This window comes from Lactuca saligna, chromosome 8 (genome assembly GCF_052625555.1).
Source record: "Lactuca saligna cultivar CGN05327 chromosome 8, ASM5262555v1, whole genome shotgun sequence".
In the NCBI taxonomy this organism is placed as follows: Eukaryota; Viridiplantae; Streptophyta; class Magnoliopsida; order Asterales; family Asteraceae; genus Lactuca; species Lactuca saligna.
The window spans coordinates 263532102-263547022 of record NC_136424.1 but is presented as its reverse complement, the minus strand read 5'-3'; the positions used below and the strand labels follow the sequence as shown (position 1 = coordinate 263547022).

The 14921-nt window shown below is 36.4% G+C and overlaps 1 protein-coding gene across 1 annotated transcript; it reads right to left on the bottom strand.

Annotated features, from left to right (window-relative positions):
- Positions 1 to 9966: 9966 nt before the first annotated feature.
- On the bottom strand, positions 9967 to 12975 carry LOC145011412 (cytochrome P450 76T24-like). Its single transcript, XM_078970127.1, has 3 exons — positions 12493 to 12975; positions 11250 to 11699; positions 9967 to 10924 (listed from the first exon to the last, which is right to left on the bottom strand). Exons 1-3 carry the CDS (start codon positions 12943 to 12945, stop codon positions 10316 to 10318), a joined length of 1512 nt encoding a protein of 503 aa, XP_078826253.1. The 5' UTR covers positions 12946 to 12975; the 3' UTR covers positions 9967 to 10315.
- Positions 12976 to 14921: the final 1946 nt, after the last annotated feature.

The window sequence follows — 14921 nt, the reverse complement described above, 5'->3', positions numbered from 1 at the left end:
CAAGTGTAACTATCATTTAACAAAATATAGTTTGTACATTATCGTTTAAGTGAGGTTATCACTAAAATATGTAATGGGTAAGTCATTGTAGTACTGTAGCCTTGTGTTATAAGAACTACTGTTGTACTAATTACCTTAAACCAGATTTGTATTAAGGCATTATGTGATAAATTGCACCATGCTATCGACTAGTAACAACAACATAATGAATGGTCGTAATAACGGAATGACGTTTGGCACCCGCAGACCTGCAGGTCCGGCTGTAGCTAGCAGCAAGGTGTAGGATTGTTAATCAAGTATAGATCTATACGCAAACTCACGCTCTCCCTCCAAGAGAATTCTGGCTACAACTCGAGCCATGATATTTAAGTCATGCTCCGATTTAAATCACAATAATTAAAGTATTCATGTATATGAAATGTTTCTCGTTCTAGTATAGTTGTATATGTATCGTTTTTAGTATCGTTTTATATGTATTGTTTCTAGTATAGTTGTATATGTATTGTTTCTAGTCTAGCTGTATATGTATTGGTTCTAGCATCGTTGTATATGTATTGTTTCTAGCATCATTGTATATGTATTGTTTCTAGTATCATTGTATATGTATTGTTTCTAGTATAGATGTATATGTATTGTATTACCCCGATGGTAACTATCTATCGATGTATTGGTAAATATGAATATGGAAGTACTTTTTATGTCTATACATGTATATATGATATACAACTAATATGGGAACGACCCTCAGATGGTCACCCGAAATCCTACCAGACCACATCTCAGTGCGCGAAAAGGAAATAGGGCGGATGGCCTTCCTAAGCCCTTTAAACATTACTTATATATATATATATATATATATATATATATATATATATATATATATATATATACATATATGGGCATGCAATTTATAAGAAGTAAAACAAAGTTTAATAAAAGCATTTGATAAGTAAAAAGAGTTTGTAAAACATTTGAAGTGAAACAGTTTGATAAACAGTTGAACAGTGATAAAATCATTGGTTTTCTAGTTATTAATCACATGTGACTTGTATTCCCCCCCCCCCCCCCCCCCCCAATAAAGTATTTAAAACAGTTAAAAGTATTTCAAAGGTTGATTAAAGGGGTATGAACTCACTTGTGGTGAGTAGATTGGATTGATGTATCGGGTACCGTGCTAGGTGGCAAACGGAGACTTGTTCACACGTTCGAGCCTAGTTATCATATAATGAGCATATATATATAACTAATTAGCCAAATAATAACTTAACAAAGTAAGTTAAGACACTTAGGAACATGTATACACTTTATATAAGTGTTATAGGTCCTAATGGTTGCATCTAAGTTGATACGAGACAAGGCAAAAGGGGTTTAAAGCACAAATGGCCTTGTATATGAGTTCACCACCCAACAAACCCCACCCTTTGGAGTTTACGGCCATGAACCCATGAGTTTATGGCCGTGAACTCCTCACATGGTGGTTTTGAGTGTTTTGAGGTGTTATCTTGATCCTAGAATAAGCCTAGCCTTGTTGGAATAATCTTTGAAGTAGTTTAAGGCCTTGGAATGCTCCTTTGGGGAGTTTACGGCCAAAGGACCATATCCCCTAGAGTTTACGGCCGTAAAATCCTATGGGGTGTTGGTTTTAATTCATTTGAGGCACTTGCACATGTAGGATAGCTTCCATGTTTTTATCTAAGGCTAAAGGGGACAAGAGGCACACATTTGTGCCTTCACTTGGAGTTTACGGCCCAAGATATGTTCCTTGGCCGTAAACTCCCTTTAAGGAGTGATTTTGATGTCTTTTGTTCCCCATTCAAGTCCCATGTGTTCAAGGGTAATTGTCTTAAAGCCTTAGGGTGTTTAGGGCATCTTTAACACTTGTAAAAGGGGTTTACAGCCCAAGAGAGTTCCTTGGCCGTAAAATCCTAAAACCTTATGGTTTTGAAGTGTTTTGGTGTCAAAAATAAGCACAAGTATTAGAGGGTAAAGTCCTTAAGCTTTAGGAGGTGATTTAGGGCATTTATGACCCTTAAAAAGGGGTTTACGGCCCAAGAGAGTTCCTTGGCCGTAAACTCCTATAACTTGTGTCTCTTGAATGATTTCTAGCCTCTAATGATCATACACTAAGTCCTTAACTAGTGACTTAACAAGAAAATGGGACTAGGTAGCCTTTAGGCTTCGTTTTGGAGTTTACTCCCTAAGAACGTTCTTGGGCGGTAAACTCTCGGATCTTGCAGTTTAGACATGTAATTGATGTTATAAAGCATATAACAAGTATTGAAACACATTTAGGAAAGTAGACTCACAATCCGGGATGAAAACCCGAAGACCCGTCAGAGAGAAATGGCTTTTCTCTAGTTGGAATTGTGAATAATGAATTAATTAAATTCAGAAATCTATTAATAGTCCAGAAATATTTTGACAGAAAATATTTTTATTCCAGAAGTCGGACTATAACATTATGAAACTTACAATGTTCAAGTTTCACAATTACAGGAGCATCCACTCTCCTGATATATCCAGAAACGTAAACCCTAATGTACACAAACTTGTTCGGACAAGTCTGAAAATTACTGAAATTGGACTAGCTTCTATTGAATAGATAATGTTCGTACAAATGGAAATTTCGGGTTGTCACAGTCGTCTTGCTGCATTTCTGCGATATCGCCTATGTGCATGGGGTGTGTAACGATAGTATTCTTAAAATACTCCTACAACATTTATTTTGCTTAAGTTTGGTTCCTTTAACCTTTTTGGGAAGGTAGATGGTAAGTTTTTGGTTCATTGATCATCACAATTACTCCTAAACATATGTTGGTCGTATCCTGAAGGAATGTAGTTGATCAGGCTACATTCATCCGTATTACGATTACACGGTGCCCACATTTAATCGCAACGTCAAATTTCTCCAAAGACTTTTATTTTTTAGTATTATGCTGTTATTCTAAAACGTGCACATAGGTAAGATTTTTATTTATTTATTTTTGTTCAGAGTTATTTAGTCCCAATTGTGTTTTACATTTGCATATCATGTATGATTAGATATGCCAGTTCACTATAAACAATGCTCTGATACCAATCTGTCACACCCCTGAACCAGACCGCGGAAACGTCCGGGGGTTGTGCGTGACTTCATCTTGTAATATCATCACAATGTATATAATTGAAACAAGACAACACCATCATCATACATATCAAAATACATCCAGCATTGTTTACATCAAGTATAATTTCATAAGTTACATGCCAAAAAGAAAGTTCAATGTATGACAATAACAAAAATACAATAAATTCCACATTCCCTGCTCACCTTTCTGCTTAACGATCACCTGAGAATACAAGTTATTTTGAAAAAGTCAACATATCTAATGTTTGTGAGTTCATAAGCATGTTTGATTGAAAGACTTTGTATTGTTCATAAAGCACCAGAAAATCCGATATTTTCTGTTTAAAAAAATTAGTTTGAAAGTGATTTATCAAATCAAGTATTAATGCAAGTGTGTTTTTCGTTTTTGGAAATGTATATGAAATGCAGCCCATAAAATTCTGTATTTTCTGACGTAAGTAAAAGTAATGTATAAATGTATTCTTCCCAGAAAATCCGATATATACTGCTTTTAAGAGTATTGTAGTCGTGAATTCCCAAAACAGAGTCTCAATGCATCTATGCTTACCGAAATCTTTGATGGAGTTAATCTCTAAGTGAGCCGTTACAACCATGCTTGATAATTACTAGTTCGCCTGTCTTTGCGTTTTCAGGCGCCAGTTTGATTAAGGTAAAGTTTATCGCCCTAGACTGGGCTACTTTAGCTTTAGCGAACAACTATGGCGTAGGGGTGTCACCCCCGTATAGATCTATACACAAACTCTCGCTCTCCCTCCAGGAGACTCTGGTTATAACTACAGGCTACGATCATACACTCAAAGGTGTCAACCCGACAAGTCTCACTAGATCCTTAACTTGTTTACGAGTAGTGTATGACACCATGTACACGGTTTACGTATATGTTTTAAGTTTTCAAATCGAAAGTATGTAAGTGATTGTATGAAGTCCAATAGATATGTAAGGGACAATTTAAGGCTCACAAAACACATGATTTTTAATGCAAGCCCAATTAGCATATGGATGGACCACGAAGGCCCAATAAGCATGTAAAATGGTAATTCAGGCCCAATAGGCATGTAAATGAACCATTATGGCCCAATAAACATGTAATCCATAGCTCAGGCCCAAGTTAATATATATATGGACCACAAAGGCCCAATAAAAATGTCATGGAAATATTAGGCCCAATATACACTTAAATGGATCCCTAAGGCTCATTAACCATGTAACGAGAGTATTAGTCCCAATAATATGTTATCGGTGTATTCCGTCCATTTGCCGTTATTTCGTTTTTGTTTTTGCACACAAAAAGGTCAAATTTATGTAATAGAGACATTTTTGGCCCATTAGACTGAAATTACACAATTTTAGTCACCTTTTTGGAAAATTTAACACCCTCAATCCCTTTAGACTTAAAACATTTCATTTTATGGGCTTAATTCTTAATAAAATGACATTTGCGGCCCATTTTTATTAGAAACTTCATTTTCGGCCCATATATATATATATATATATATATATATATATATATATATATATAAATTGACATTTTTAGACCAAATATGAATATATTGATATTTTTGGCCCATTATTATAAGAATTTACATTTTTAGCCCATTTTTTATAAGTATAACAACTTCGGCCCAATCTTTATTAAAATAACATTTTTAACCCATTTTTAAAAAGAATGGCATTTTCGGCCCATAAATCCAAAGATTTACATTTGAAGCTCAAAATTTGTATTAAGTGACAATTTACTCCATAAAAATCAAGGTTTTTATGCATTAAGCCCAAGAAACCGTAATGGCCTATAATATGGACCATTATGCGAAAATTTCACTTTTGGCCCTTTTGAAATCATGAATATCATTAAGACCCATTTTGAAATAAAATGACTCTTTTAGTCCTTCTAAAAACCGAAAATAACTTGAAAACCTCAACTTTTTGCCTATTTGTCAAAAATGGTCCTTTTTCAAGATTTTGTTTAGTTTCTTATGAACCCTCCCATGAATAATGCATTTATCTATATAGTAAGTTGTATGAGGTGTTTTAGTTTGTAAATAACACTACCTTTGGTTAGAAATTTTTGAGAACTTTAGAGTTTTAACACATAATCACATCTTAACTCAAGAAATACACACATAACATGCATAACACTTAGATTTATCACATATCAACTTGTATTCTCCCCCAAAATCATATAAAATCGAAATTAAAGGGGGGTATGAACTCACTTGAGGTTTGGATTCAATTTTGATGAAGATTTGAGTGGAGATGAGGTGGTTTTCGGCCTTAAGTGCTTCCTTGGAAGAAGTTTTCAAACTTAGTTAATTCTAGGAACATGAGATGAAGCTATTGTAAGAAGGAGTTCTTAGCATTAAAATGGAAGGTAGCAACTTGTATGAGATGATGACTTACCAAGAGGTTGAAACCTTGATGTACACTCTTGAAATCACCCACCAAGTCATGAAATTTTGAGGAGAATAAGGGATTTCTTCAGAGAATTTTTGGAGAGTTTGAAAGTGGAAATGTGTGTGCGTGTGTGTTTCAGCCGAGAGTAAAGAGAAAAGAGAGGTAGAGATGAAAATTGGTTAACGCATGGAGTATTAAGGTGTAAGTGTTTAGATACATGGGAGGTAATTAACATGGAGATCCTATGGGTAAAGATGAGGTGTCACCTCCTATTTCCATGAAATGTTCTCTCTTTTGTTGTTGTTGTTGTTGTTGGTCTAAGAGAGAGGGAAAATAGAAGAAAAGGAGAAGTAGTTTGGGCCTTTCATGCTTGATTTCGATATTATGATGCCTAAATGGATGATTCTCGGCCCATTGGGACCTTATAAGGGTTCACGGTCCAGTGAAATAAAAGGAATGGAGTTATGGCTCATTAGGGCTATTAAATCATTTAAGGCCCATCATGGTGCATTAGAGGTAATAATGATTCATTTTAGGCCTAACTGGCCTAAAATGCTATAGTTTCATGAATGTGGGTCCAAATAGGGATCCTAGGCCCAAAGTAGTTAAATTGGAAGTTTATTGGTGCATTACGCCCTATAGGAGAATCCTAGTCCGTAATGATCTTGAACAAGGATTTTTAGGGTTTTCAACCTATAGTTGAACATATGAGAGGTATTGTATTAGGTTTTGACCTCATTCAAGATTTTGGATTCAAATGGATGATTTCATGTTTAGCATATAACATGATATTCACTTAGAGTACAAGTTTTACAATAGATGATGTTTCATGAGAATAGAATTTCATGGCAAGAATGCTAGTTGTGACATTCAGGACGAGTTTCTTCCTCGAGGAGGCAAAGGTCAGATATGCTTCTTGCCTATTGAAGGACACGGAACATGATTGTTGGGAAGAGGTTGGTAGTGAGTTGGGTGATATTGTTGTTGATGCTATGTTATGGGAAGACTTCTCGACCAGGTTCTAAGATGAGTTCGCACTGACGGTGCAGTAGTTGGCGCGAGAGTTTCTAGACCTCGCCAAAGTACTAAGATCACTGCGATGTTCTGGGAGGGGCCTTTATTGGTACCACATTATGCAACATATGAGGAAATGAAGAAGGTGAGGTATCATGATATGCTTCGAGATGATATCATGGAGTTTGTGAGTATTCCACGGTGCGAGACCCTGAATGATATGATTTCTAGAGCCCAAGAGCGGGAGTTCTATTTGGAGCACCTCAGGAAGAGGAGGCTAGATCAGGTGCATATAGTGAAGGGTCCCGAGAAGGGACCTAAGACTTCTGATCGTCATTTGGGAGGCCAGCAGGGCCGGAGTCAGTGCAACACGTATGGGAAACTGCATGATGGAGGATGTCGTTCCAGGGGTTTAGGCTACTATAATTATGGCATGGTTGGTCATGTCAGAAGGGATTATCCTCAGGGGGCAAGACTGTTATGTTGTCACTATGATAAAGTGGGCCACAAGAGGGCCTACTACTCGATGTTGAGGGGAGGAGCAGTAAGTGCGCCTACTCCGACTACTTTGAGGATCACCAATGGACGAGTGGGTAAGGCAATATCCCCAATGAAGAGGAGTCGGGCTTTGCAGTGTCAGGCAGGGGAGGTTAGGACTGCAGGAGGCGATGTTGCAGGTATGTATCTTTTGCTTTCTTTTCAGTTTTATCTATATGTTATTATTTGGACTCTTACATCTGTATAGGTAAGCATATCTATGGTTTATTTCTTTGCTTATGTTTGGGTTATATCTTCAAGAAATGTTATATTTCATTTGCATGCCAGGAATCATTAGTGTTTTAGTGAAGGGTTGTTTCTCTTATAGCAAGTTTGGAGTGTTCGGTGTTATATTGGTTTGTAATCGAGATCCGTTCAGGGGCATTGTTTGGAAGGTTTATGGTAAGGATTCAGTGGGTTAGTTATCCAGTATCGCTAAGATTCAATGGTTTTAGCAATTATGCTTGGATTGGCTTTTGGGGGTGTCGAGGGCAGTGGTTTGTTGCTCAAGTTTGGTTGGAACATCCATCCTTTGGACTTCAAGATTTGAGTGTGATTTAATTTTAAGCATCTGGGGTTATTACTGTTGTTGGGATTCTAGAAGTGTTCAGCCGGTCCTCATGTGAAGAAACAACTTCTAATATCAACACGGGTGCTCTATGATCACCACATTCATACTCCCCTCTCCACCCATGTGGCCTATTTCCCAATCTCAATACATGTAGTCAGTGCTTCCGAACATGCTGGAAAAACCATATCTGTCTTCACGTGTTGCATTTACTTATTGAACATCGGTCAACGAAGATTTCCACAAATAAATATCACTAAATAATTCAACGACACAATTTTCCAATCTATAAAAACATTTCCTTGCATCAACCAAATTGATGCAGTACATTTCTGCAATGGAGTGAATCTTAGCCTACCTTTGACATCATATTTTAATTGAAAGAAACAATGCCTAAAGATATATTTAATAGGTATATATATGTATTTGTTTTGTAAATATATATATATATATATATATATATATATATATATATACACACACACACACACATACAAAATGAGTACATATTTATACCTATTAAAGACACACACACACATATTATATATATATATATATATATATATATATATATATATATATATATATATATATATATAATAGGTATAAATATGAAAGAAATGATACATGTTCTACAAGGCATTACTATCGGTAGAAACAAGTTCCTACTCAAATGAAATATTCGTTGAAAGCATATGAGTTGTATACATTTTCAATTACAAAGTAATCATGATATACATGTTTATGTACAACCGCACGATTTTTGTTTTTATCCGCACAGTTCATGTTCATAGAGCGGTTTTATTTTCTTCTTGTAGTTCATTAATATAACACTCGTACATTATGCATATCATAATCTTCGCAAGATGATTCAAATATAATCATAGGTTAATAAAAATATGTTGGAAATTTTTTTAATATATAGCTAATTGTATAAAGATAGAAAAATGATAGTAGTGTGTAAAAAATGAATAGAGTTTTAGTTATAAAGAGGAAAAATGAGGTTTTTTTTTTTCTTTTTTTGTAATATTACTATTGGGATAATGACTTAAAAAACCAATGAAGTTTACAAATCGTTCAAAATACCCCAATTATCTTTTGATCGTTCAAGAAATAACAACCAAGTACGACATCGTACAAGAAACACCAACAAAGATTGTCTATTGTTCAAATAACACCGGGTGGTAACCGGTTCTTGTAGGTGAAGTAGGAGTTCGATTAAAAATTGACGAGTTGGCAAAACAATTGATGACATGGACGTGGGTGACATGGCATCTTTATTTAAAATGGGATTAGGGCTAAAATGAGGAAGACCACTTTTTCTTCTCCTGCGTTTCTTCTAGTGGTTCATCTTCTTCTTCTTTTGGTTCTTTTGGTCTGTGATGGCTTCAAGCTCAAGCTCCAATATTTGGAAGAAAAATAAGGTTTTTGAGGATTCTTACCCTTGTGGTTGTGGGTTCCCCTCGCGTATTTTCAAGTCTCACAGCTTGTTTTTTTAAAGGTTTTCTGGTAGAAAGCAAAGGCCACACAGCTTCCTTTTACAGTTTAATGAACAACACAACAGATGTTTATGCGACTGGTTAACCATTAACCAAAACAGATGTCCCCACTGATAAAATAATTGCAGGGAAAAAAATGGTCCAATTTTACACAGTTTTAAGAACAGGTTTAATAGCAGGGGCAAAAGGGTCTATTTTTACATAGTTTGAATTACAGGGGCAAAATGGATCGTGAATAAGATGTTTTTTTTACCTTATCAATAGCTTCTTCATCTCTGAGCTCCCTCAACCCATCCACGAGGGACCGATTTTTAGAACAGTAATACACATCCATGTTACATATGTCTAGATAGGTCTTGAAGACCTTGAAATCCATGTTACATATGTCTAGATTTGTAACAGATACTTTCTTATGATGGAAGTAAACGAAGGGATTATAACAAAATACAGCTTGGTGGTAGACATCAATGGTGAGGGAGTCAACATCTGTTGACATGCTTGTTGCACTCGTCGATTTCCCTTTGTGTAGAAATCGATTTTACCTCCTGTGAGTGAAAACCCTAGATCGCCAGGTAATTTAGTGAGGGTGGGTGTTTTTAATTCCACGTAATCAACAAAACAAAGCCATGTCATCTTTTATTTTGATTGACTTCCATTTCCCGGTTAACAAAAGGTTTTAACCCACAGCTGTCGGTTCCTCTTAACTACAAGTGAACAACCCGGTAACTTAATTTGGTTTTTTAAACAAAACGATAATTTTATTGGTATTTTTTGAACGATAGAAAGATAATTGGGATATTTTAATCCAGTCATCTCCACCATTTCCTTCTCTCCCTTCGGCATTGCTAAGCGTTCCAATCTGGACGAACACAACAAGGCATGTCTCTATGATGATATTCCTGTGACGAGCACGACGTTTAGGGAGGCCACCTCAGCCTCCTCCACGTCGTTTACATATTGGATGATCAACTAAAAATATTGGATCGCCAGTTGTTGTTGCAAGTAGTCATAGAAGAAGTCATCTTCTATCATACGCAGTTTTTGGATTATTGCAATTTGCAAGGCCAGTAGTTTAAAACTTTATTTAAGAATACAAGTACCAAAGTTTTCAAATAAAAATACCATATTGCATTTGAAACTTTTATTCAAGAATACAAGTATAACGACTTAAAAATTCTCTCACCGTTTCACTGGGATAGCCATGAGTGGTATAGTTTTTTGCAAAGTGATCCCAAACTTTTCCCCCATATCAATATCTTGTGGTCTTGTGTACCCTACAACCTTCCAATCAAACTTGTGAATCAAAGATGACAACATTACATGTAACATTCTATTCGCAAGATTTAATCCCGGACAAATCCTCCTCCCTGTACCAAATGGAATGAGCTCGAAATTATGGCCTTTGTAGTCGATCTCGACGTCCAAAAACCTCTCTGGCCTAAACACTTGTGGGTCTAACCAGATGTTTGGGTCTTGACCCATTGCCCAAATGTTACACAAGATTTGTGCATTTTTAGGCACCATATAACCTTTGATTTCAATATCGTTTATGGCTTGGTGAGGGATAAGAAAGGGCCCCGGTGGATGCAATCTAAGAGTTTCTTTTATCACAGCTTGTAGGTAAGTGAGTTGAGAGATGTCAGATTCTTGTATGCTCCTTTTGTTGTTTTGCATGTGTTTCATGACCTCAAATCGTGCTATTTCCATTTTCTCTGGGTTACGAATGAGCTCGGACATTACCCATTCCAATGTAATGGATGTTGTGTCAGTTCCCGCGATAAACAATGCCTATAATATAATTTATGAAACAGTTATTTATAGGAGACAATTTCCGGAAGTTTTTAGTATGCATGAGGGAATCAGGACAATCTTTACGGACAACTTTTCGAAGACCTACATGGACGAATTTTGTCATCTCTAAAAATACATTTTCTTGTAGTAATGATGGAATCATGCAATGGATTTTCATTCTAGTGGAATGGAAAAAAAACATTTCTGATAATAGATGGAGTGGATCATTCTTTTTCATTCCACCACGGAATTAATGACTCATTACCTTCCTTATTCCATCACATTGTCCATTTGATAATTCATCATTTAAGGAGTTACTTACTAGAAATAGATGTCTGATATCATTTAGACTAAATTCTGATTCATCGTTCTGGTTCAGGTTGAGGAGCAAGTCTAAAACATCCTTCTTTGTGGTTGAATCGCCATTATGTGAAGATGAAGTCGATCTACTTTGCAACCTTTCATTGATGACCTTATCAAAAATACTTAGTAACTTGTTAGCATAAACAGTTCCCTCTCGTCTTAACCCTTGTAGATCCAATGATTTAAGTATCGGAAAAAAGTCAGGTAGATTCGGCTTTCCGCCAAGTTTCATCAAACCGCATACCGCGTCCTTGAATTCTTGTGATGACATGGAATCGTATTGAGCAAAATCCCTAGAAAACATGAAGTTGGAGAGAATGTTAAGAGTCGTGGTAAATGCAGCTGCACCTATATTCACAACCTCTTCATTTGTACAACATCGATTGACATGGTTGAGAAATTCCTGAACCTAAAATATATGAGCCGAGGTTAAATGGAGATGATACATTTATTCCGGATACGCATCACATTAGTTTCTCTTAATAATAATAAGCAACTTTCATAACAAATAAACAGCAATAATATAAATACTAAAAACTAAATATAGTCTTGCAATTATCAATATAGAGTTAAGCACTTCAAATAAAGTCGACCCAAGCTTAGGTTAATTTGAATCTTAAATGCTTCAACATACGGTGTCCTATTGTTCCTTGAAAAATATATGTACTAAACTACTAATATTACTACTTCTATTCTATAACACTGAAAAAATGAATTTATATTATAGTCTAACTGATTTCTTGTTACAAAATAAAAAATTATCTCTATATCTGTAAAGAATTCTTGAGAATGAGACATCTTTGTCTCTTTCACAACTGCTAATGACATAGGGGAAGGCTCTTTGGCAGTTTGAAACAATTACTTTGGATAAGTAAATACACGATCAGCTCTTATATCATTTGTTAGGATCACTACTAGCCTAACCCATGCTCAACGTAGAAGAACAATAAAGTTTCATTTTCTAAAAGGAATTTGTGTAGAAGAACAATAAAGTTTCATTTTCTAAAAGGAATTTGTAATAAAAGGATTACTCATTGTCTTATATGTTACCATCTAGTTTTTTCTCAATACTTAATAAAGTCTTCATATATACTATGATTATATGTGCATTTGAATAAGTTACAAACCATGAATAGTTTTAATTTTAAGTTTTAACCAAACGAGAATACTACATACATTCAAAACACATCGTGCTCTCATACCTTCTCCTGCCTGAGGAGTTCACTTGCATCTAGCTGTTGCACAGAGAACATATATTCCTTAGTTATTTTTCTTAACTTTCTCCATTGATCTCCGGCTGGCAGCCACACCATTGAAAATTTATGGTGGTCAGCTGCTCGGACAGTGTCAGGAACCGATCGGCTAGAGAATGAGATATCATGTGTGTGAAAGAATTCTTTGGCGATTTCAGGTGATGAAAGGACTATGGTTGTCTTGCTTCCAAGCTTAAGTGACATCAAAGGACCATATTGTTTAGAGAGTATGGCGAGGGAGCGGTGGGGGTTGTTGCCGACTTTTAAGAGGTTTCCGATGATTGGAAAAGGATATGGTCCCGGTGGAAGCCGTGAGTGGCGTCGTCGGATATTGGTGAAGGTATATATGAATGCGAAAAGACAAGATAGCAAGAGAAAGAGAAAGAAGGTTTGATCCTCCATTTGCTTTTGTCGAATTCAGTTAATCTTAACTTTTTTTAGATTCGTGTAGCTTAGTAGCTACCTCGTTGATGTATCTATATAACAAATACAATATTACCTAGTCAAGTGGTGCCATGAATGATCTGTTCATTAGCTAATAAAAAAATAAGAAAAAATTCAAAAAGAATTAAGTTTCTTTTAGTGACTGTTTGCACGATGGCTAAGCCGTGTGGAAGTATTTGTACCAATCACATCCGACATGAGATTTTGTTGGCGGCAAATACCGCCCTGTATTGGTGGCAAAGGTTGGCGTCGAAAATGGCAAAATATTGTTGCCAAAGGCTTAAAAGAGCCGAAAATGGCTTTAAAGAAATAAATTTTAAAAATCTTTAATTTTAAAAAGCTAAAGTTGCATTTAGTTGTGGAAAAATGGGTTGTTTTCCGGAAAATTTTTCAAGAAAAATAAGAATTTTGAAAACGCGCTTAGTTGATCTATTTTTCTAAATTTTTCACGGAAAATGAAAATTTTCTGTTTTCTAAATTTACAAAGAGGTTGGAAATATTTGGAAAACTGATAATCATTGTTTTCCATATTTTTTTAATTTCAAAATTTTTCTAAAATATAAACACACACTCACTCCCACCCCATCCACCTCTACCTACCCCACCTTAACACCCTACCCACACACACATACATACCCACCACCACACACACCCATCCGCACACACACACACACACACACACCAACCCACAAACACACACACAAACATACATACCCACACACACACCCACAAACACACACACATACATACCCACCCACACACCCACCCACAAACACACACACACATACATACCCACACCCCCTCAAACACACCCACATACACACACACACAAACTCACACCTATCTACACCCTCATAGACACACACACCCACACACACACAAACCCACACTTACCCCCACAAACACACACATACACACACTCGCACCCCCACTCACTCACCACCACCACCACAATTACCGACCTACCATCACCATCACCACCACCACAACCACTAACCCGTCACTAGCACCACTACCACCGCTGCCGCTGCCATCACCACCACTAACACAATTGCCGCCGCCGACCCGCTACCGTCACCGCCCTCACCCACACCCTACCACCGCTACCATTTTCTAAAAATGAAAACCGATAGAAAAAATACACATCCAAACACGTTTTTTAATTTTCTAAAACTGAAATGAAAAATGTATAAGTTTAACTAAACGCGTTTTCAAAAATTTTCAATGGAAAATGAAAACGGAAAATGAAAATCGAAAAGGGAAAACAAAAAACGGAAAATGAAAATTGTTTTTCCGTAACTAAACGCAACCTAAGAGTGCGTTTTGTTGCGGAAAGATGGGCGGTTTTCCGGAAAAAATTTCCAAGAAAAATGAAAATTTTGAAAACGTGTTTGGTTCGTCTATTTTTCTAAATTTTTCACAGAAAATGAAAATTTTCCGCTTTCTAAAATTACAAAGAAGTTGAAATTTTTTAGAAAACTGATAATCATTGTTTTCCACATTTTTCTAATTTCAAAATTTTTCTAAAATATAAACATACACCCACTCTTACCCTATCCACCTCTAGCTACCCCCACCTTAACACCCCCACCTATACACACATACATACTCACCCACACACACCCACCCACCCGCACACACACACACACCAACCCACAAACACACACACATACATAGACACACAGACACACCCACCCACAGACACACAAACATACATACCGACCAACACACCCACAAACACACATACACATACACATACATACCCACTCACACACACATACACCAACCCACAAACACACATACATATCCACACACACACCCACACACAAACATACTCACATACATACCCATCCAGACCCCCACAAACACACACCCACACACACACCCACACCTACCCCCACTCCCGCCCTCACAAACACACACCCACACACACA